This window comes from Empidonax traillii, unplaced genomic scaffold (genome assembly GCF_003031625.1).
Source record: "Empidonax traillii isolate 1590-97213 ecotype Southwest subspecies unplaced genomic scaffold, ASM303162v1 scaffold91:size2966241, whole genome shotgun sequence".
Lineage (NCBI taxonomy): Eukaryota > Metazoa > Chordata > Aves > Passeriformes > Tyrannidae > Empidonax > Empidonax traillii.
Genome location: NW_020955284.1, coordinates 170,571 through 194,009, shown reverse-complemented (window position 1 = coordinate 194,009; position 23,439 = coordinate 170,571). Strand labels below are relative to the sequence as shown.

The 23,439-nt window shown below is 46.1% G+C and overlaps 1 protein-coding gene across 3 annotated transcripts; it reads right to left on the bottom strand.

The window, feature by feature from the left end:
- Nucleotides 1-10,963: 10,963 nt before the first annotated feature.
- On the bottom strand, nt 10,964-22,753 carry LOC114056450. 3 transcript variants are annotated; one of them, XM_027881660.1, is made up of 8 exons: nt 22,632-22,753; nt 16,613-16,793; nt 14,654-14,841; nt 14,498-14,557; nt 13,952-14,302; nt 13,167-13,242; nt 12,621-12,707; nt 10,964-11,867 (listed from the first exon to the last, which is right to left on the bottom strand). In XM_027881660.1, exons 3-8 carry the CDS (start codon nt 14,826-14,828, stop codon nt 11,420-11,422), a joined length of 1,197 nt encoding a protein of 398 aa, XP_027737461.1. In that variant the 5' UTR covers nt 14,829-14,841; nt 16,613-16,793; nt 22,632-22,753; the 3' UTR covers nt 10,964-11,419. The 3 variants fall into 3 exon arrangements, with proteins under 3 accessions (XP_027737461.1, XP_027737460.1, XP_027737462.1); XM_027881659.1 differs by lacking the exon at nt 22,632-22,753 and adding an exon at nt 17,464-17,583; XM_027881661.1 differs by lacking the exon at nt 22,632-22,753 and adding an exon at nt 17,468-17,583.
- Nucleotides 22,754-23,439: the final 686 nt, after the last annotated feature.

Below are 23,439 nucleotides of genomic sequence, written 5' to 3'. Positions count from 1 at the left end.
CAGAAACAGCAATTTGTAGAAATGATAGATCAGTCACAGGTAGATGGAGGAGAAGATTTCTGTGATGACCTGATGCCCTCTCCCCCATTTTCCATGACTGTGACTGTATTAATATATATCTAAGCGTAAGGGAAATTCAGGTTGAAATCCTGGCCCTGTTAAGTTCAGGGAGTTTTGCAATTAATCCAAATGGCTTAATTTTGATGACATTTTGTCTGGCTCTACTCAGATTCGTCAAGTGGAGCTTCCACTTGCAGGACACCCTCTGTGTCCAACATTCCCTCCAAGGAGCACTGGGTTTGTTAGGAAGAAAAGGGCGGTGGGCTCTGATCCCATATATTGGTGTCTTCACCCTGGCAGTGCTCAGAGAGCTTGGAACCTGGATATTCTCTCTTTTGTTGGCTGTTTAGGTTTGATATCGTAGTCCTACACAGTCCCTTTTGTCTCAAATTACCTGCACTGGATGAAACAAAGGGTAGAATTGCTGCTGTCACCATCCGGGGTCTTTCCTCCACTGTAGACTCAGTGCCAGGAACAGACAAAAGACAAAGGCAGAAGAGATTATGGGAGGATAATCAGGTAGCTTTGAAAATAAATCAAAGGCTGGGACTTGGAAATGAGTGGTTTTTTTCAAGCTCAGTTGTTGAAATCCAGTAATGCACTGTTGTGCCTCAGAAATTCGTGGTAATTTAATTCCACTTACTCTTTTCCTCTCCTGAACTGCCATCTCCTCGTGTCTATTCTTCCCTTTCAGTCCACTGCTCTGTTTTCATAGCTCATCAGGACGTAACTAAGGCTCTATGGCTGAGCAAACAAAGCCTGAAGTAGGACTGATTTAAAAGTACCAAGCATCCAAAGGCTACATCAAGGCCCCACTGGCGTCCACGTACAGCAGCTAATGACAGAAACAGCACCAAGGAACTAATATTTTAAGTAGAAAGGCCTTGGTTTCCTTAAGAACATGCTCAGCTCTAGGTATCGCTGGGGTCTTCTTAAGATCTTGTTAAGTTCCTCAAGCTTCCCCTTCAGCAGCCTGTTCTTACCAAACCAAAGAGAGCCAGCGGGGTTCAAGCAGAGAGTGAGCAGCTGAAGTGGGCAGATCTATTCATGTTGAGACATGGATGAGTCATTGTCGTCCGTGGCACAGGCTCCCTTGACTGCTAAACGAAAGGCGCTCTACCCTAATTGAGAACCACCATCTTCACCAGGCCAGCCCTGAGATTCAAGATTAATTTTACCATCTTCAGCTCTGAAGCGCTCTTTTAGGCTCACACTCACACAGCCCTGCACTGACAGCCAGCCAGAGTCTGCTGGCTTTACAGGACATGAAGTGCTGCTCAGTCTGAGACATCAGCTTCTGGACCTGTCTCTTCAAATGCATCACTGTTTCTTGGGGGCAGAAAACCTCTAAGCCACGTTGTGGGGTTGCATTATGAAAGGAATCTCCACAGGAAGCTGGGAGGCCTGGCTGCATCTCAGCAGTGTTTGTTCAGGGATGCCATCGATGACGATGCTCTGGAGATGCTCCTCCAAGGAGCATGGCACCCTCTCCCCCTCTGTAGCTTCTTCGTCAGGAATGCACAACAACAACACTTACCCTTTGCTTGCTTACCCACCAGAAAATAAAATTCATTTACTGAATTCAACCCTGCCCATTTTGTTCATTAAATTGTCTTTTCTTATTTACAGCGGGGAGGCTGTTAGGATGACACTCATGGATGTGTGCAGATATTTGAAATGTACCCACTTCAAACACTGCTCAGGCGAAGAGTGGGTAGTTAGGCTCAGACACAGTATGAAAAATAATATGCCAGGCCCAAATGTCAAATATAATCACAGGTGATATTAACCTCCCCAGTGAAAGGAATACATCCCTTTGTAAAATAACCTGGCTTTAATGTTCAAGATTGCTACAACAGATTAAAAGGCAGCCCCTGATAAGTTGCCTACACTAAAAGCATCACGGAAATTGAAAACATAATGTACCTCACTTAAGTGATTCACACTATTAATATGTAGAGTTTTCTAAGCTTTGGTTTTATCAACGTTGAACAGTGGGAACAAGTGAGGGTTTGTTTCTTCTTTTTCTTTTTTTTTCTTTTTTTTTTTTTTTCTGAATAACAAAAGAAAACACATGCATTTATGTCCAGGGAAGAAAGAAACAAAATTGTTTCTGAGAAATTGAAGTTGGCACCCTGAGCAAAATCAATTCTATGCTGGGTAGGTCCAAGTGTGGGATGTAAAAGCTGGTCACCTGTAGGCTCTAAGAACTCTTTGTATGAGATAATAAAGAAAATTGTGTTAAAAAACCCAGACCAGACACACATTCATCCTCCACGCAGACAAAAAGAGCAAAGGAGATATAATAAATAATTAATAATTGTACCCTAGATTTTGATGCAATCAAGTGCTAATTCCTGTGGTAATGCCGAACAAGATGCTTACAAGAAAGGTTAAGTGGTTCCTCATTGGATGGAGATACTCACACCAACATATGCACACCATCACCCAGCCCATGTTCACCCACAGCTTCCAAACCTTCTGAGATTTAGAAATATCAGATTTTCTTTCAATTACAGCCTCTCATAACCAATTTCACTGGCAAGCCTCAGGCTGGCTATAAGAGCTAAACTGTACTGTTTAATCTGCTTGTTGACTTTCCACTTTTAGAGCTGCTAGAGCTGCACCTTCAGTCCACAAAAACATCGTGCAGCTGCTCCTGTTCCCTTAAAGGCTGTTTAATATCCAGGGCTGCTAACTCTTCAGAAATGGTACAGTGTGAGTCTGAAAATCCCTTGTCAGTGCCTCTGCAAGCTGAGGATACAGCTGCCTTAAAGCATCTTTCCAAATGGACACGGACAGTGAAGATATTACACCTCGCCCACGTTATCAGATAAGCTCTCATTTTGTTTTCACAGCACTGTGAAACACCTGGGTCCAGCCCCCTCGGGAAACCCTGAAGGACAGAAGAGGCTGAAAGTATTCTCTCAGTGCCATAATGAGAAAGAGAAAAGGCAGCACTCTGTGCCACAGTCTGGTTTCTCACTGCTTTGACAGCATTTACGGGACACCAATTGCCCCAGTGGGTTTGAATCCTGCTGTAGATCATCACTTGTGCAGCCACTGCTGTTTCAAGTCTCCCATGGGACTAGAAAAACAGGGAACTTGAAACTAAATAAGCCCAAAGTTCTGGGAAGGAAATCCCAGTAGCTGTGTTTATATATGTACGAGCTGTGGGGGCAATCATAGAACGGTTTGGGTTGGAAGGGGTTAAAAATCAATGAGGGGTTGCGTGGAGAACTTGCTGGTTTTTTACTGAAAGAAAAGAGGGTTTCAGAAATTATCTCCCTTCATGCCCCTGCAGGCTCCAACCAGCAGGTCGCTGCCTCAGTGACAGATGTGATGGGGTTAATACTGCTGCATGCAAAACTTTACTAGAGCCTTGGGGAGAGGCTGGGCCTTGCTTTGTCACAGGCTCAGATAAATATTTGGCACCTCAGAGAGTCCTTCCCATTTCTCCTGACTGCATTAATGGCTCAGCTACCACCATTTCCAAAGATATATTAGTTACCGAAATCCCTGCTACCCAGAGTCCAATATAATCACAGCAGTAACGAGGAGGTTGCAGGGATGGAGCTACAGAGCTACCCCAGCCTGTCTTCACAAATAATTTCACCCTGGGGAGACTCTTCAGTCTTATATTTTAGAGATTTAAAGATGGGAAGCAGAAGCTTTGCCCAGTATCCAACAAGTCCTCATTTTGGATGGAAAGTGTTGCCTTTTGGGTGTGTGAATTATGGAACAGAGGGAGGAGCCACGCTGTGCATCCCCAACATGCTTGAGGGGAGACAGGACCCTCTCTTTAAGTTGATTCTGAGCCAAAATAAAGGTCACACCACTTCATTTGTCTTTATTCCTCTGCTTTGCAGAAAGTTCTTGATTTACCCAGTGAATGAGAGTCCCAATGCACGAAAGAGATTTTGAGCAGCAATAGCCTGTAAAAAATCTGATGGAGCATTATAGCTCATTAATCACAAGACAGAAAAGGCTGGGGTGGGGGAAAGAGCTGAAACCTCTTTGATTCTTCTTTCTCTGAAGTGGATTGCAGAAGGTGAATCCACAGATGAGCCAGAAAAAAATCTTGTCCTTGTATTTAAGTGGATAAACATAAAGGTCTGTGGGAGGCTACTCCAAGCTGAGGAAGGTTTACCTATCTCATCTCTCTGCCTGTAAATGCATCCAGCACATTTCAAGGAGAATTTCACCAGCTCACTTTCTGCAGGAAAGGCTTTAATTGTATCAAACAACACGAGAGCTCTCAGCACCCTCTTTCCTTTCTATCTGCAGCAAAAATTGTATTTGCATTTTTTCTATGGATAGTTGTTGTCAAATTGAAATCCAGGGATGGAAAATTAAACCCTGATGAGTTCTGATGACTTTTTTTTTTTTTCTCTTGCATCTGAATTTCTGATGGTCAAAGCTATTGAGAAAAACTCACACTAACTTGAGCAGTGAAAACTGGATCCTGCAATGGCATTCTGGGAAGAGCTGCCAGTTCAGCAGCTTACCAAAAACATTATCCCACTTTTCAGCATGGAAAATGAAAAAAAAAAAAACAATTCCCATGTTCAGGCATGTTTCTGCCTGTCATTTTGGAATCCACCCACTTGTCCAGGCTTTTATACTACAGACAGAGCATGTTGAAGCTTAACCTCTAACATATGGGAATCACATGTGGGGTTTTTGACTGTGCAATATTCTTAATAACCAGACATTACAAATTCAAAATGAGCCTACATGGAGGCCTCCCCTTCTATGTTTTTATTCTCTTTAAAAGTTTCTGTCATGTCTGCCCTGGGGATGGCAGAACACAATAAAACATATTCTGTAGCTAATTCATACTACCTGTCATTGTCAGGCACTTAACAGGCAATGTCAAGACAATGTCCGTGCAGCTGGAAGTGCCTCCACTTTCTGTCTTTCTTAATCAAGAATTAGCTCATCTTTCTTCTCACAAGAGAACATGAGGTTTTTCCCTTCCCATTTCCCAGGCCATTTGTCAGCAGAGATTACTCCAGATTTATGACACAGTTTTGCCAGGGCAGCCAGGGTTAGTGGGTTATTTTTCCAAAGGAACAGCACTGGTTCATCCCTATCCTCTCTCAGTTCTCTGGAAATGTCCACCTTATTCTGGGTTTGTATTGCTGGCTCTTGAGTGACCTAATAAATGCAGCTCTCTAAAGCTGTACATACACAAAAAAAAGTGGGTCACAGGCTGCAGCAATTACAGGAAAAAATACAGGGATGACAGTTCCAACTTTCAAATTATTCACCAGAAAACAGGTCGGCTCCTGGCTCTCTCAGCAATGACTTTTCCTCAGAGCACTGACTAAACCAGCACTGTGTATTATATAAACAGGAATTAGTTGAGTTAAAGGCAAGACCACAGTAAGGTGTAAAATCCCTCTACCCAAACAACCCATTAAAGTGACTGATTTCATTTCTCACCCTAAAGGTCCTGCTGGAAAGGCCATGAATACATTCATATTTGCTCCTTCCGCTCTGAGCCAAGAAATACAGAGAGAGCTGCAAATGGAAAAGCAGCACTTCTGCAGAAAGCAAACCCAGCTTCTTCTTGGTTCAGCTCTAGCGAGAACTGGGAAATACGCTGCATAAAAACCCAAAAAGCAAAGAGCAGTTTGCACCTCCCCTGTGGTCTGCAAAAATTACAACAGACATTTTTTAGTGGGTGGTTTGTGGCTAGTTTTGCTGTTTAGTTTCCAGGAGAGGAAGGAATACTCTTGCTTGGATCATTTCCACAGCACAGTGAGGTGCAAAGAAACATGGTCAAGTAATTTGGGGACCAAATTACTTGCAGCGTTCCACATCATGGCAGTGTTTTACTCTTGGACCAAACCACTCTAAGGAACAATATTAAACCTCTGACTTTTGGCCCAGCCTTTTTTTTTTTTTTTTTTTTTTTTTGCTGGAGAGGTCTTCCTATGGCTTTCCTTCACTTTTGGCAACTTATTATGAATTCAGGGTATGTAAAACCTCAGGGAGTCAACAAATGGAACAGGGAATGTCCAACCTGCACAGGGGCAGGTTATCACAGAGGGGAAATCCTCCCCTAAGTGATGGTGTGAGTGCTGGATGGTGTTACCTGCTTCCCTCCCACCCCTGGGAAGCTGAGGGCAAACTAACTCTTCTGATATACAGAAGAGGGATTTGACCCTTCTCCGGCACCATTCCAGTGAGCTTGTTGAACATATAAAAGCAATGATGTTGCTCCTCTGAAGTCAGTGATTTTATCAGTCTTCTCACTTAAGAAACGATCGATTTTCTCATATTACCAGGCTAAAACCTGGTAATATGCAGCCTGTAATATGCAGGTCATGAACTCATCTGTCTCCACCTTCCATGTCTCTGGGCACAGTACAACTTAAATTAATGGTAATAATAATAAACTCCTTTGGAGTTTTAACGATTATTCATTACCAAGAGTACATCAGTTCTGCAGTCTCCTCTTCCCTTGGGTGCCTGACACGCTGGGCTATACTGCTTATATTTAAGAGAAGCAATCAATAAACACCATGCAGTCCTGGCTTTCTGGGATGCTAATCTCTCTGTCAGGGAGTCAGGCACGCAGTCCCCTTGGCTTCAGGTAACGTTCAGCCAAACGAAAGAACCCACCCAACAAAAAGAAAACACGTCCCCAAACTGCATCTCACGAGAAGGGTGATGTCCTGGGACAGCACATACAGGATGTTGACAAGGGGATGCTGGGGCTTTACAAAGAGGGTGAATTGGGGAATGTTCCTCACCAGCCTTCATCTTCTAACGCAGAGATAAGAAGCTGAGAAGCCATGTCCATACCCCAAATGTTTCGTTGGACCCTGGGAGCGTCAGAGTGGGTCAAGAACAGGGTTGAGAAGACACTGCTCCTCTGTACGATCCTTCCTCCACCATCAAGTGACTTGGGCAAGGATGGAAGAGAGGGCTGAGACCTCAGGAGGCAGCGGGAGGAGCTCCAGCAATTTCAGTGGGTTAGTATTCATTTGAGAGGGACTTACTGACCTGTGAACATGTGACTCATGTGCTTCCTCAAGTCCTCCCCTTCTGAGCAGAACGTCACACCTGGTTGCAGAGCTTTCTTTGGTCTGCACACCAAGGCAAGGAGAGCAGCCATCCTGCTGTCAGACGGCTCTCAGCTCTCTCTCTTCTCTCTTTTCGGCCTCTGAATATAATTCATTTAAGCTTTCATGAGGCAATTCATATCCAGATTTTATTAGAAGTGGAAGGGCCTTTTATTTCCTCGGTGTATTCATCACACAGAGAACTGATGCTCTGGTTAATTTTAGTTCTGTACTTTCTGTGTTTTAATAACGATCTCCCCAGTTCCATTCAACTCTGAAAAGATGGGGGAGATGGAGAGATATGAGGTGGAATAATTCAATCATGTACTGCAGACAGAGGAACAGTGACAAAAATGAAGTGCAATGAATATGTGACTGAAGCAGAGATATAAAAGGTTGCTTAAAGTATAAAATCTGATATATTTGCACACCTACCAGGCATGTGTGTGCACTCTTAAAAAAAACACACACAGGTATACTTTCAAGAAAAATGTAAAACAGTACAAAAAATTACTTTTATCAAAAAATATTCCAGAAATGCAAATACAATACACACATATAGTTCTGGGGCCACATCTCTGTGTGCTTTTTTTTTTCCTCTTTCACTGTCTTTTTGAAGCCAAATAGGATAAAGACTTACCAGACCAAAAAAAAAAAAAAAAAATCTAAAATCTACTAGTGACACTGTGGAGAAGTCACACAGCTTCAAGCTCCTACAGGCCAAGGCTTGTTCTTTTGGTATTTCATTGACCCCCCCCCCTCAGCTGCCTGATGGGGGATCTCAAGCCAAGACAAAGACACGAGGACAGGACACTTCCACAGTCCCCTGTTCCATTCATTCTCTGTCAGGTGATTTTTCCAACTGCATCCAGCCAGCTCAGAGCATCAGGCAGACTCAGCAGTGGCTGTCTGGGGCTCATGCAAAGGCAGCCAGGCTTTGTAAGCCTTGATTAAGACCCAAGAAGGGATTTAGTTCCATTTTAACACGATTCCTTTATCTGATACTTGTGGTTTGTGTGTCGTTGAATGGATGTGTTATGGTTTCTAGGGGATGCACCGAGTGCAGACATTGAGAGACTCAGTGGTGAGTGTTTCCTACAAGCCACATAATGGGAAAATTAAAATCTGCCTGTACTGGACATGGAATCCCCCTGGAAGAGTCAAGGAAATTAATTTGAAATAAATGGTGAAGGCTCCATCTTTCCCTGAAAGCCCGTGTTTTGCTGCCAGTGAGTAACACAGCTTCCAGCCAGCTCCTATGGAAACAAAAGATGTGTAACCAGGTGGTGGGTGGCAGTGCCCCATGGCAGTGTTTTGAGGTGCTGGGGACCAAGGGCCCTCAGAGAGCCCCAGAGCCCCGTGTGGTCCCTGCTCAGTTGCTGCACACCCTGGTTGAAAACCCTGAGGACAGAACTGCTGCTCTGGTTCCTGCTGGAGGGAGGGAGGACTGGATGTTCCACGCCTGTCCTGCATTTGCAAAAGTTGGCAAGTCCCATTTCTGCTTCCTTTTAAAATGCAGAATGTCCTTGAAGACCCTCCTGAATTTTCCCTGCCCACATACTCCTGCACCCAGAAGCTGAACAGAGAGCATTGTTTTTAACAAGATGCTGAGGATTCAGCAGAGTAATTAATCTCAACAGAGAGACCTGTACAGTTTTCTCCAGTAATTCACTTAAAGTGGGAGGTTAATGGGATTCAATAGAGCTGCCCTTCATCACTTACAGAGAAATGGGCTTTCAACACCCCCAAGTGAAGTGGTTCCGGCATAAACACTCCTCCTCCTCTATCTGCCCTGACCCCTTCATCCCTGAGGGGATGCCACATCTCAATGCTGCATGATCCCCCCTCTTGAGGCTGATTAGCCGGAGATGGAGAGTTCAGGGAGGTGGGAGCATTGGCATCCTCATGGTGACATTTGATCGCTGATGTCTGTGAGCGCTCCCAATTAGCCTGGAAACGCTGCCTCTGGCTCGCAAATACCTTAAAAATTAAGTTTAACGAAAAGCCGCCTGCGTTGCCTTTCTTCAACCCTCTCTGCCATATCAAAGCCTTTGAGAGTAGCTGAGGACAACTTTTATATCCGAGAAGGGCCCATTTGAGCATCGACTCATTAGTGCTGCGCACAGAGCCGTGGAGCATCCATCAGCCCACTTACCAGCAGCACTTGCTGAATATAAGCAAGTGTTTTAGGCTGTGAAGTCACCTCTGAGGGAGCCACCAAAGGGCCTTTCAAGCAGAAAGGTCACCCAGCTCATCTGCTTCCAAGGGAGCTGATTAGAGATGACTCGTTTTAGGAGCCGTCGAGCCCCACAGCAAGTCCGCTCTCTCGGGCTTTTTGTCCTCCCTCCTCTTGCAGTAATGATCTGCAGCTCCTCAGAGGGGGCTCAGCAGGGGAGGACAGCAGCAGCACTTGTTTTAATAAATAACATTTGTGAGCTGGCTTTCAAAGCCGCAGCTTGGTGAGGGATCTGATGAGGCGTCAGGAGGGAAGACTGAGAGAGACACACTGGCACAGGTTGCCCAGGGAAGCTGTGGCTGCCCCATGCCTGGAAGAGTTCAAGGCCAGGCTGGATGAGACTTGGAGCATCCTGGTCCAGTGGAAGGTGTCCCTGCCCATGGCAGGAGGTTGGAATGAGATGGTCTTTAAGGTTCTGCAGGATAAGGCTGTTTGTGCCTCCTCAATCTCCTCTTGGATAAGTCAACATTAGAAACATCACCTGGGGCGTTTCCCTGAGCAGTGATACCAGCCTAAGGCCTTTCCTGTGGTGGGAAGGTAACAAGCTTCTGGCAAGGCTGCTGGATTTCAGGGTATGTTTCTGCACTGAGGACGTCTGGGGGCAGTTCTGCTCAGTTTGAGTGTCTTTTCAAGGACTGGCTGCACTCTCAGCTCTACTTGATCACAACGGACCTGCTCCAGCTGCTGCTCGAGTCAAGGTCCTTACAAAGGAGAAAGCATCACCAGAATGTTTGCATAACAGAGAGTTAGGAAAAGCATTTGCACTGGGAAAACAGAAGGAATATCTTTAGTTGTTATCTACACCAATTTAACATGACTGTTAGAGACATCTGATGAAAATAGTGCCAGAAACACTGCCAAGCGTATCTCCCTCCAAAATCAAAATGCTTCATAGCATTAGCCCTACTTTAATGATTCTGTTTTTCAACTAGGAAAAAAAGGCAGAGTGGGAAGGAAAATTCTGAAAATAACACATTTCTTTTTTTTCCCCCCTTTCAAAACAGCTCCTTGTTTTTCCAATACATTTATTTTGCATTATTATTTCTCCTGTAACTGTGAAGGAATTAAATACTTGAAAACACCCAAAACATATAAATTAAACCAAATGTTTTGATTAATGCAAAACCACTGACACTTCTTTTCCTGAATAATTTAAAAATTAAGCTTAGAAAACCAATTTCTTGTCTGAGAAGCCTTTGTAAAAGAGAACGTTTGGCATTTTGCAGCAATGTGTTAAGTGGACTGGTGTCAGCATCTTTTTCTTTTAATGTTAAAATCAATTTTAACCCACCCAAACTCCAGCTCGGAGCTATTTAGGAGCAGAAAGACGTGTCTTTCTAGCTCTTCTCTATAGTCTTTCAGCAAACTCTCTGGTTGTACTTGGCATTTCTTAACTAGGATATAAATACTGTGTTTAAATTATGGTGACTGTGTCCATAGCATGTCTGATCTTTGAAGTAAAGGTGTAACTACAGTGGGCCATATTTTGTCCTTCATCCCTCACTCTTGTGTCACGAGAATGTACAGGATTTCTCCATGGAAATAATCTGGTCTTGAAAGGAAAATTAATGCAAAGTAATTTCCATGGGTGACACACAATCCATCCACAGCTGGACTACCTATTCCAGAGCAAACATTTCTCCCTAACCCATTGCAAGGTGAAACAGAGCTGACTTACTAACCCATACTTGGACCCAACAGGAGCCCTCAGCTTTTGAGCACATCATCAAAAAGCCACAGAGACAACAACATGCACCTCCAGTGAGGTTCACACACAGACTGGGTAGGAAGGAACCTGCAGAGTTGCCAGCAAGATGTGCAAAAACCCAGCCGAGCTGGGCAGAATCCCTGCTCAGTTAACGCAGGCAGAGGTTTGGCAGTGAAAGGTTTGAGCTGTGTTTAGCACACGGTTCCCTTGGATTGGCTCCTTGGGGGAAATCAGCTGAACAGCAGCAGATTGGACTCATCTTTTCCTGGGAGGGCGGCTCAGGTGCACACACGAGGATGGCAGGAGGAGACACCAAGTACCCCCCACACGCCCCGTGCCTCAGAGACATTCTGTCTTAAACTTCTGCCTCAGGGCTTTCTGCACATTTTGTATCTTCTCGGTGATCACGGTGTCGCTGAGGTGATCTCCAAACTTCTGCTTCAACAGCACCCTGATGATTTTGATGCAGCGCTCGTCCATCATGGGCTTCGCCTCCCGGAAGGTGTTGCCCCTCCGCCCCGTGATGGAGTGGCTCTGGATGTAGTCGGAGGTGAAGAGCTTGTAGAGCAGTGTCTTGCAGGCTGTGCTGATTTTCTGGTCAAACCTGATGGTTTCCTTGAGCTGTTCCTTGGTGTAGCCGTTGAAGAGCTCCACCACCTCGCACGGCTGCCGGTGGGGCTCCTCCTGGAAGGACAGGGATTCCAGCCTCTGCACCTTCTTCCTCAGAGAGAGGACATCCTGTTGGAGGTCCAACACCATCCTCTCCAGCTGCTCTATCTTCTCCACCCTGAAAAATTAAACTTGCATGTGTAAAGGCAAGAAGATACCGGGGCCTCACCGTGGATATTGCCAAGGGATGCAGCACCTCCACCCAAGCAGTGATTACACACCTCCTGCAAGAAGGGCCAGGACAACTTCTCTGACAGAGTATTAGCTCATCTGACTATGCTTGGGTAAGACAGGAGAGAAGAAGACGTGGTCTGGACTTTTCAGTAACTCCAAAATGTTCAGTTTAACTTTCAGCTCCCCTTTGTCATGCAGACATGGAGATTTTGATGCTCAGTTTTCTTGTCAATCGTAATGAAAAATATAAACCCTATCCTGCAAGTCCCAGGAGACACATATTTGTGGTATTAAACAGCAGACGTGGGAAATGACAATGCAAGAACCGTAACATGAATCTTTTTGGCACCCATTTCTTTGCAAAAAAACTGTCCCCTAGCGTCACTTTATAAGTGGATACTTGTCATTAAAGTAATGAACAATAAAACAAGGAACACACAACCATGTTCAAACATGATAGGTCTAGTTTTGATTATAATAGGCAAGAGCTTTGTGGTTTCTGCACTGTTTTAGAGCCTTCTTGCATCTCTAACTCCAAGCCCTACAATCAGAAACACCTGGCTCTGATTATAAAGAGATTCAGCAACTTTTGGTTCTTAAATTGCACCACTTTGTCACCCAGCTGTGATCTCACTGATCACTCTTGTTGTGAGGAAGAAAACACAGTTAAGAACAAGTGCCTTCTTTTGCTAATTACCTTTCCATCTCACCAGGACCAAAATTTTTTTGAACCCTCTCGAAGTCATCCATCTCGTGCAAAGTGTCAATCTTTTGCTCTTCACGGCTGGAAGAAACAAGCAAGTTAAACAGCACTGCCACAAACATCTTCATGCTCATATTCATATTCATACGTGATGAGAATTATCTGTAATTCAAAGGCTGTAATTTAAAGCAAAGCCAATTCTGTTTTCATTTGCAGCAAGAATTAAACGGATGGAGAGAGAATATCAGAAGTTCTTCCCGTGGACAACCTCCTGTGCAAGCCCCCCCACACAGATATGGGGGACCTCCCATTGACCCCCCCAAGGTATCAGGACTCCAGAGCAAAAGGGCCTCAATTGTTCTGCTGTATTTACCCACACAAACTCCTGTTACCTTTTGTGCTTTGGGTTTGAGCCTCCATTAACACCTGCTCAAAGCGAGCACCACCAGGGAATGGAAACAGAGCGGACAGACCCTGCACTGTGAAATCAGTATATATGTGTGAAACATTCAGGGTCCTCACTGCACCTTCAAGTGTTACCTGTTCAGACAGATGTGCTGCTGGCACTGGGACAAGATGCCATCTGACTTCCTCTTCATTGGCAAGGCAATGTAATCTGCAGCAGGGATAAGAGACAAGCTGAAGAATCAGCTGTTGAGAAGGTCCTAAATCCCCCTGTCTCCAGAACAGAGTATCTAAGCACTCCTGCTGGATTGCATGATGACATCTTATTCCCTTTGCACAAACAGAGTGATCCAGACATGCTTTCCAGGATTAATCAGTTGGGATTTTGTTATCAGAAAAAGGTGGTATCTCAAGGGCTTCTCCTGTTCTCATCACAAAAGAAGCCATGGGCAAGGTAAGCAGAGCCAATGTGTCTCTGGACACTGCTGTTAGTCAGCAGGTAAACAACATGCTAACATATTTTTATAAGCACATTTAAGGTCTGTAGCAGTGAGTGGGAAAGCAGGGAAATAGGTAAATCTGGAAAGGTTTGACTAATTGAGGCACAAGGTTTTTGGGAGTTTCACAAAGGCTACATTGCCTTTTAGCTTGTGGGGACAGAACTGCTATCCCAGGAGACAGAACTGATGGCTGATAGAGCAGATACTACACACTATCACAGTGGCATCTTCATTTAGACAGCCTCCCTTGAGGAGATCTCCCAGGTGAAAAGGACCACAAAATGTCATCTCTAACCTCTGTAGCCCTGAGAAAAAGCACACACAGCCCCAGAGCAAAACAGAGGTCTCCTGGCTGCTCTGCAGGTCCCCATCCCACCCTGCCGCTCAGGACCAGGCAGGAGAGCAAGAACCCAAGGTTACCTCTGGTAGCTGGACCAGCCCTCTCTTCTTCACCCTGGGAAGTCCCTGGCCCCGGCATGGCCACGGTGATGAAGGTGGATGGAGGTCTGAAGGCGCTGGCCGGGTGGGGAGGACCTGCCAGTGAGCAGGGGCTTCCTGCTGCATTGCCCAGGACATGTCTCTCCTTGACGATGGAGGAGCTGCCAACATCATGGGGCAGCCTGTCCTCTCCTGTCCTCAGCAGCTGCTTGGCAGGGTAGGCCCTGTCACTGTGGTATTTCCTGGATGCATTCCCCGGGGTCCATTTTGGGAAGGTTTTCCTGGATTTTTTGGGTGGGGACGGCACCATGCTGTGGACAGCCGGTTCTGCTTCTGAAAGGAAGGTGGATACTCAAGAAGTGCAATGGGGCATCAGTGTTGTGTTGTCTCCCACCTCCCTACCTGTGCTTTTTACCCTGATTGCAGTGACGTGAAATTTGTGATGGGACTTACAACGCGCTCAGCATCCTCCCATCCCAGAAGCCCCATGGGAGTAGAGGGGAGCAATCCCCAAAAGACCTTACTTACTTAACTTCTCCAGGAGCTGTCTGTCTTCCAGCAGCTTCTTCTCTAAAATATCCTTGTGCTCTGCAGGGAGAGAGGGTTTTTCGGCACTCCCTCTCAACGTGTTTGCTCCCGAGCAGCCCCAAATGGCAAAGCCCAGGGCAGAGGGGTGTCACTCACCACTTATGCCTTCCACCATGCCCCAGTAGAGCCCGCTGAAGCCAGGGCAGCGGGCCAGCACCTGCTCACCCACCGTGTAGAGGTGGAAGGGCTTGCGGGGCTCCTTGATGTTCTCCATGCTGATCACCCGGCTGCCATCGGGCCAGCTGATGAGGACGTAGAGCTTGGCTGACATCAGGGCTGCCCACCTGGAGCAAGGGGAGCATCAGGGGGATGTCGTGGCACAGCCTCTCCCGGGGTTGGGAGTGTCGGTAAATGATGCTCTGCCTGGGGCAGTGCAGCCTGCAGGTAAGAAAATACTTCTCCCTGCATCTTCTCTACCGGTTATTTCTCCTTTCCCATCCCTGCCCTTCTGTGCTTGCCTCATCCTAAACCCCTTGGCTGGGAGGCTGTCCTGGCTCTGACTGAGCATGTGCCTTCAGTGCTCAAGTTCAGTTTGAAGTGGAACTGCAGGGACAGCCATGACTTCTCACATGGGGTCAGGCAAGACCAGCTCTCACGTAGGACACCTCGGGCAGATGCTGGATAAGCCACTGAGCAGACACAGGCTGGTTCCTCTGCCCATGTGAACCATCACAGCTCAAATGGCCTCAGTGGTTCTACAGCAATTTGCTACAGTGCAGAGCTGTTATCTATATGATATCATGGCAGTATGGAGAAGAGACTCAAAAAGGCTTGGGAGTATTCCAGGAAATTATCCTTGCTTTGCCTGTGCAGATATTTTCCCCAGTAAATATTGCTTTGATAAGGGGAGCAGCAAATTCCCTTCATTTCACATGTGGGGAAACTAAGGCACAGACTGCAGTGACAGATATATCTAAGGTAGTCAAGTAGCAAAGCTGTAAGGAGCTGGATCCTGGGTCCTGGCCACTTCTCTCCCCAGTGAGGTACCCTCTCTCCCCCCCCCAGATCTGCAGACATAAATCACTGGAGAAAACAGAGTGCTCAGCAAAGGAACAACAGCCAGGCTGATGGTGACTTTCAAAACCTCCTGTGCCAGAGGAGCAGCTAAGGAGACAAAGGCTGCTGAGCTCAGGAAGGGTTTCTTTGCATCTTTCCACCATGCATGGAGACAAAATCAATCTAACACCACCTGCCAGAGCTCCTGAGGGCCCTGGCAGAGCATCACCCCAGTCCTGCCTGCTCTGCTCGGCAGCAGGATTTGGCAGAAGGGTTCTGGGGACAGGGGCTGAGCCTGTGTGCTGGGCACAGCGTGGAGAATGGCCACAGTGTCCACAGCTGATGGGAGGGAGCTGGGGCAGGGAGAGGAGAGGTGGAGCAGGGACAAGGTGGCAGGAAGGGCAGCTAGGAGCCAATTTATTGCAGTTTCTCGCTTCACCTCCACACCCACATTGAAGTCAAGCCTAAAGTGGTTCCCCTCACTTGGAAGGTTCAAATTCACCCTGGAGAACTTTCTCCTTCCCCCCCTCCACCACCATCAACTACAGCAAACCTCCTTGCAGCAACCATAACTCTCCCCAGATCCGCCAGCCTGCCCTGCTGGCACAGTCTCACACCTGGTTCTCTCCAACCCCCTGTTGGCAGAGGCACAGTGACATTTATTTTTATCAGGAAGCACCATATATAAATTTTCCGGGTGGTAACTGCCTGTCTCCCCATATGCCCTTCCCTGCAGCAGGAGCCTGCCCCCAGCCCTCTCCCGAACACAGGGAAGGCTACAGACCAAAAACTGGGATAAATGCATAACTCAGCCTTCTCCCTCCCAGAAACACAGCTCCACATTCCAAACAGCAAAAAATCCCAGCCCAAAAAGCTCTCTAGAGGGGTTTTGCTTTAACGTTTAAAGAAAACACACTGAGATCTTCATAGCCGCTGCTGCTCCCTCCTTCCCCACTAACCAGTTGTTCATTTACCCTAATGAATGCAACAAAACTACAACAAACACACACAGAGAAAGAAAGAGATCAAAATCCTGATAGCAACAGAGCTGCTCCTTGCCTGGTTAGCACTGCTCCAGGTGTTGAGTCTTGCAAGATGTCTCCTGTCTCTCCAGGTCTCAGCTGCCTGTTCCGGGAGAGGTGGTGACCGGACACTTCTTTGCCTTGGGTTTGTCCCTTCACCACAGTTCCTTGTCAGGTCTCCTTTGTCTGGCTTGGAAAGCTCCCACCTGCTGTCCCCACTGCAAAGAAAAAGAGAGCTTTTGCTTTCTTTTTTTCCTGGTTGTTTTATTTCAGCATTGTTGTTCCTGATATTTTTCCATATACATATATTATTATTTTTTTTTCCTTAGCTTGTTTCAGGTCTGTTTCTTACAGGGAGAGAGAGCAGAACAGAAAAGAAGAGAAAAAGCCTTGGGTTTTTTGGAGCATGAATAAACCTTGCATTTCCATGAGTTATTCATGAATAATTCATGAAAATGCATGATTAATTCAGGTTCATGAATTATTCAGGAATAATTCTCGAACATTCCTGGTTAATTCATGCTCACACAGCGAGTGAGTCAGGCTCTAGGGCTTGGTGAATTCCTTTCTCCCTGAGACAGGAGAAGAGAGGCTTAGAGAAGCTGCATTGTGCACTTGCTGTTTACTGCCTCTTAGAACAGAACATATTTTGGGCCCTTTTTTGAAAAAAGGACTTGAAGAAGAGAATTGAAATGCTGGCAGCCTCCTGCCCACGGAGGAATAACACAGCACCAAAAGAAAAAAAAAAGAGAGAGAGAGAAAGAAATTAGACTTGCTCTCTGAGGGAAACCTGGCAGCAAGTTTTACTCTCTTTCAAAGCGTATTTCTTCCCCCCGCCTTCAGATTTCTCCCTGGTTAAGACACATCTCAGCTGCTCCACTTTTTTACCTACTGTGTAACAAAAAGGACCTTCCACAGGAGTTTCTGCACCAGGAATCACAGGGACTTCCCAAGCCATGCGCCCATCTGTCCCTGCATGTGTGTGTGTAAACAGTCAGACAGCCTCTTCTCCCAGGAAACAAGCAACAGGACAAACGAAAATGGCCTCAAGCTGCACCGAGGGAGGCTTTGATTAAATATTAGGAAAAGCTCTTCATCAAAAGGGCCTGTCCCTGGCACAGGCTGCCCACAGCAGTGGTGGAGTCACCATCCCTGGAGGGATTTAAAAGACATGTAGATGTGGCACGTGGGGACATGGATGGGTCAGTGGTAGGCTTGGCAGTGCTGAGGGGAACAGCTGGGCTTGATGATCTTGGAGGGCTGTTCCAAGCTAAATGATTCTGTGGGTCTGTGCAAAGCTCCTTGGCTCAGTGTCCCAGCTGGCACGAGCACCAGGAGTGGCAGTGAGCTCAGCAGGTCAGGCCTGGTGCTCATGTTGGCACAGGCATCAAACTGGCCACGCTCAGCTTTGCTTTCTGTCCGTATTTCTCCAGACCTGTCTGCACAGGCTGCCTGCCCAGTTCACCATCCTACCCCTGCCACTGAATGAGATGGAAATACAGCTAGGGAGTGAATCCAAACAGCACTACCTGCTTTATCTTAGATAAAACCAGCATTGGAAGCTGTTGGAAGAAAGGGAGAATTCAGATGTCCAGTGACATATTAGAAAAGGACCTTGATCAGCTTCGGAGGGTAAGAAAATTTCTGTATGTCTTATGTGCGGTATTTACAGCTTAAAAATACACCTGTCAGCCCAGGTAAAACTAGATGTTAAATAGAGAGTTAGCTGAGATTAGATAACACAGAAGATTTGAATATGAAAGCAGCAGCATGTGACTTCTATGTAGTTTTGAATAATGCTGCTGAAGAATAAAAACTGCATAGGAAGAAGAAATGGAAAAGCAGTGACAAGCAGAAAAATAATAGAGACGAACAACAATGGAGATGAGTTTGAATTCTGGATTGATGCAGGACTTGGTTCAAATAAAATCTGCCTGAGAATTGGGCTGGCTGAAACAAGCATTGTTTGCTTTCCTTTGAAGAACCAACAATATCCAAAGCATAACAGATGAACAGTCCTGAGATAGAGATGGGTAATTCGACTGAAAACCGCAGGAGAGGAAGGATTGCAGGAACCACAAGAGGAAGACAAATTGTAGTCTCATCAAACAACAGAAAAGTCAAGTGCCCATGTATAAATATACAGTGTTTGTGTTGAATTATTCCAGGAAAATGCGAGTCTGAAGTGAATCCCAGGTGTTTGACTTCATGAAAATTAGCAAGTCCTGATTAGATTCCCCTCCCAGTATGTGAATATGAAATCCCTGGCCAGATGCCTCAGTTCCGGCTGTACGTAGAGTTCCTGTTTTCAGGAACCTCTCTTCTGCATTTCCTGATTCTTTGAAAACAAGTCCCCCACTGCAGCCCCGGTGCCAGCACATGTCACTCTCCAAGCTGCACTTGCTGAGATTTAGATTTCAGCCCTGACTAATGAGCAACAACAGCTCCTTTGTGATCTTACCCAGAGATAACACCACATGAACCCCGCTCAGCATCTGTTTGAGTGCTGCCTGGTCTTTATCAGAACAATCTTAATTGATGTTTGAAGGGATTTAACTAGCAAACACAGGTGGTTTTAGTCTCCCTTTTCATTTAACCTCTACAATGTTGCTCTTCCTTTGGCTGAGTTCAGCAGCCTGTAGAATTCTAGAACGGTTTGGATTAGGAAGGACCTTCAAGACCACTTCATTCCACTTCCCTGCAGAGACACCTTCCATTAGACCAGGCTGCTCCAAGTCCCACCCAACGTGGCCTCGAATACCTCCAGGGATGGGGCAGCCACACTTTCCCTGAGCAACCTATGCCAGGGCCTCACCACCCTCACAGGGAAGAATTTCTTCCCAACACCCTGTTGTCTGTCAGACTAAAGCCATTTCCCCCTCATCCTGTCACTCCAGGTCCTTGTCCAAAGTCCCTCTACAGCTCTCCTGGAGCCCGTTTAGGTACTGGAAGGGCTCTTAAGTCTCCTCAGGTTCTTCCCTTCTCCAGGTTGATTAACCCTAGCTTTTTCAGCCTGTCCATGGAGCAGAGATGTTCCAGCCCTCAGAGCATCTTCTTGGCCTCCCCTCTGGGTTCCCTCCAGCAGCTCCATATCCTTCTTATGCACTTCACTACATCAGAATGCAGCCACAGTTCAATATTTGAGCTGCATGGCTCATTCATGTTTATCAACAGGATGAAATGACCCCTCCAGTGCTGTGGCTCAGTGGCAGCGGACACGAGACCAGCTCTGCATTCCTCCCACACTGTGGGGAGAAGGGTCTGGGCATCGCCCAGAGGGATCACCATCACCAGGGCACATGGTGGACAGAGAGACTCAGGCACTCAGTGCTGCTCCTTAGTCACCAGTCCCTTCTGGGAGGGCAGGTTGGTTGATGGAGTCATTAGGATGGATCTGGGTGACAGTTCTGCAGTCAGTGGTGACAAACCTGCAACGTAAGTCACTGTCTGTACCCGAGAGCGACCACCCGGTGGCATTCTGCATTTGTAATGAAACAAGTACAAGTCCCATCTCTGCCTGAGATACTGGGAACAGTGAAATACAACCCAGGCTAATGAGGCTGGAATTAACTGCGTTTTAATTAAAGAATGTTTCTTTTCTAATAAGCTAGAAATTACCTAAATTACTCAGAAACGGGGAGTAAAGCCACAATCAGGGTCAGCAGCCAGCTAGACTGGTACATACAAGTCCTACCTACCACAGCTTGTTAAATGCTTTTCTAGATTGGAGCTTTTCCCTGTTATTCCCTGTGTGACAGAGGCCGGAAAACAATGAGAAAATGAGAGTCTAAATGCACCAGGCAGAGCTTTGCAGGGCTGCAGAGGCTGCGTGGATTCCTGCAGAGTCCACTGGCCAGCAGGGCTTTGCATTTACCTAATGTAAGCTATTATTTCTTCTCTATTATTGCCCTGAATTGATTAAGATTTTTTTTAGAGACTATGGTATTTTATTTCTCTTCAGAAACAGGTTTCCCTTTTGCAATTCCATTCCTAAACCTCTTCCTTTTCACCTAATCAGCTTCCCACTGTTTTGCAAAGCCAGGCTGTCTGTATTTATTTGACCTTTGCACTCTACAACATCTGTTTCTTTATCTGCTTGGCAGGTTGATTTCTTGGGGCTCCTTTGCAATCTTGGCAGTGAGATAGCAGAAGCACAGTTAGCAAAAAAAAAAAAAAAAAAAAAAAAAAAAAAAAAAAAAAAAAAAAAAAAAAAAAAAAAAAAAGGAGGGGTAAAAAAATCACCCCAAAAATGGCAGGAACTTTGAGGGAGGGTAATGCTATAAAACACATTTGCTTTTGAATATCCCCAAACCTTTTTCTGATGCTTTCAAGTATTTAACATTAGCCTCTTTTTAGTATTCAAGAGGACATAAAGGGGACTAGCAGGAATTAACCAAACTAAGGAGGTACCAGGAATGAAAGAATAGATCATTCTCATGAGACTGAAAAGGAAGAAACTATTTTAAATTGCAATTACAGCTGTAGGCACTTGGGAAATAGAAACTTGCTTAACCTCAGGTATATGAGCAGCTCCTGAGAAAGCGACAAGACTGACCGTATTTTTAAATGAAGCACATGCCTGACTAGTCACAAAATCAGGCCCAAAATCCAGGAAAAACCTCAAGGTTCCACACAGTAACAAACCCCACTGAAAGAGATGTACAGGTCAACATAATAAAAAAAAAAACAAAACACACACACACAAAAAAAACCCACAAACAAACAAAAAACCCCCAACCAACCAACAACAACAACAACAAAACATAAAACCCAAAAATGCATTTTTGAGGTTCAGATTTCCAGAGTGCAACAGTGAAAAAGCAGAAAAGAAAAAAACATCCCAGCACATCATCCTACAAGATGAGGAAATAACTCAGCGAGAAAAGGCTGATGCGGAAAATTCATCTCATCAGTCGCCTCTTGGTTCCACATCCCTGGGGACTAGCCACCCTTTTCCACCTCATTCCTGGATGGAAAGGTACTGCAGGGACATGAGATCCATGCTTGGGAGCACCAAATCCGAGCGCTCAGCCTCCATGGAGCCGGCCCTGCGCTGCCAGACGCTCCTGCTCATCCTCTGAGTCACTGCCCCCGTTACCTTGGCGAGCGCAGCCGCAGGTACTGCGAGGAGCCCCAGAGCCAAGAGAACATGTTGTTTCCTGCTACTCCACCAGTACAACTCCGATTCCAGATTCTCATCATGTTGCTAATTAATTAAATACAATCAGGAGCACGTTAGCAGCTGCAGAAGGGTCTGACTGGGTGGCGCACACTGCGTGAGCACCTACGAGCAGGTGCAGGGTACTGCTGCCTCCAGCCCTCTCCACAGCATCCCTATGGAACAGAGCTCCTGCCCTCAGCATTGCCCCATTGGTTCCCCCTCCCAGTTTTTGCCCTGTTTCTGGCAGAAAGCACAAAAAGCAGTTCTTTGGAAAGAATGAGATTTGGGTTGATTTTGGGCAAGAATCTGTGCCAGGTGGGACCAAAGTGCCACAAAGGACATCTCATCCCTCTCCACAATGTCTTAGGGTGCTGCACTCTGGATCAGAGCTTCTGCAGCGGCACCTGATCCCCTGCCAAATAGCATGAGACCCTCAGATTTTACCTCACATTGCCACAGCACTAATTATTTCTCACAGGGCCTTTGATGCTGCTGAATAATTCATTGAATTCCCCTCTTTGAGTGAAAGGGGACAGAAATGGGTGCAGCAAGCAAAGCCACCCTGGTGTCGCCGTGCAGGCAGTAAGCATGTGGCAGGATGGTCTCATCAAGGACACCATCCCCAGGGATGCAAAGGGAATGAAAAACACTGTCAAACAGACTTGTAGCAACATGCTGTAAAATCAGGCAGAGAAATTGTCCTCGACCAGCCTTCTCTCCAGTCCCTGCTTCGGGAGCTGGCATTAGCAAATGGGCTCGTGTGAATAGATCTGTCAAAATCCACGTGAGCGATTCCCACCCCAGTCCTGCCTACTCAAAGTGGCATCATTTTGGCACCTGACTACTTCAAAGGTGAAAGCATATTCTTTCTAATCTGCTAAATTGAAAAATTTACACCTCTCAAGAGACCACCTCGTCTCCACCTTCAACCTCCTCAGCTTTGTACACTCAGTTTCATAACACGAAAAGGTTTCTCCTTAATTTCTTCCCCAGGAAAGAAGGAATTGATCTCTCATTTGTAGCACTTTAAATTGACATGTTGACTACAAAAATCCACTGCTCATCATATCAAAGGCTGATCTAATAGTGCCAATTACTCCAGTAATGGAGATCTTCGAAGGGATGGGTGGATTAGTACAAAGGGAAGCAGGAGTGGGAGAGATGAAGTGATAGGATCAAGATGGATGGGTCCTCTCACATGCAAGGAGGCACAGGAAGAAGTGGAATCTGGGAAGACAGCGCTATTTTAAATCAGGATATCTGCTGTACATGGCAAGATAAGACATGACACGTTCCTCATCTTGTTGACAGATACAGTTCGACCCACTCGTCTCCAGCTGTGGAAGTGTGATGCAGAGTCTGGTCCTCACTAACCTGGTAAATGACAGAGCTGCTCTGAGCTCAGCCTGCAATCCTGTGGATTGACAGCGTGGACTTAGACAAGATGTAACTTGCATGTTTGCAACAAGCCCAACATCCACTGACAGCCAGTGGCAGGGAAGGCTTGTTCGTCCTTCCCACTCCCCAGGTACTGCTCTAGTAAAATGCACTCTCTAGTGTGGGCAAAGCAGTAGAGGTGGAAGGTTCTGTGCTCCCCAAAAAGCCAACAGCCCATTCATTCCACAGCCCTGCTGCTCACAACCATCAGCTCTGCACAGAGCAGGCAGCGAGCTGGTCACCACTGGCATTGCCCGTGGTTTTGA

Bases quoted from the DNA above. Each gene is read 5' to 3' on its own strand.
- LOC114056450 (XM_027881660.1), bottom strand. From the start codon at position 14,828: ATGTCAGCCAAGCTCTACGTCCTCATCAGCTGGCCCGATGGCAGCCGG. The intron at 14,558-14,653 runs GTGAGTGACACC...CTCTCCCTGCAG, and splicing joins CATGGTGGAAGGCATAAGTG to AGCACAAGGATATTTTAGAG. The intron at 13,243-13,951 runs GTAACCTTGGGT...TCCCTGCTGCAG, and splicing joins GGCTGGTCCAGCTACCAGAG to ATTACATTGCCTTGCCAATG.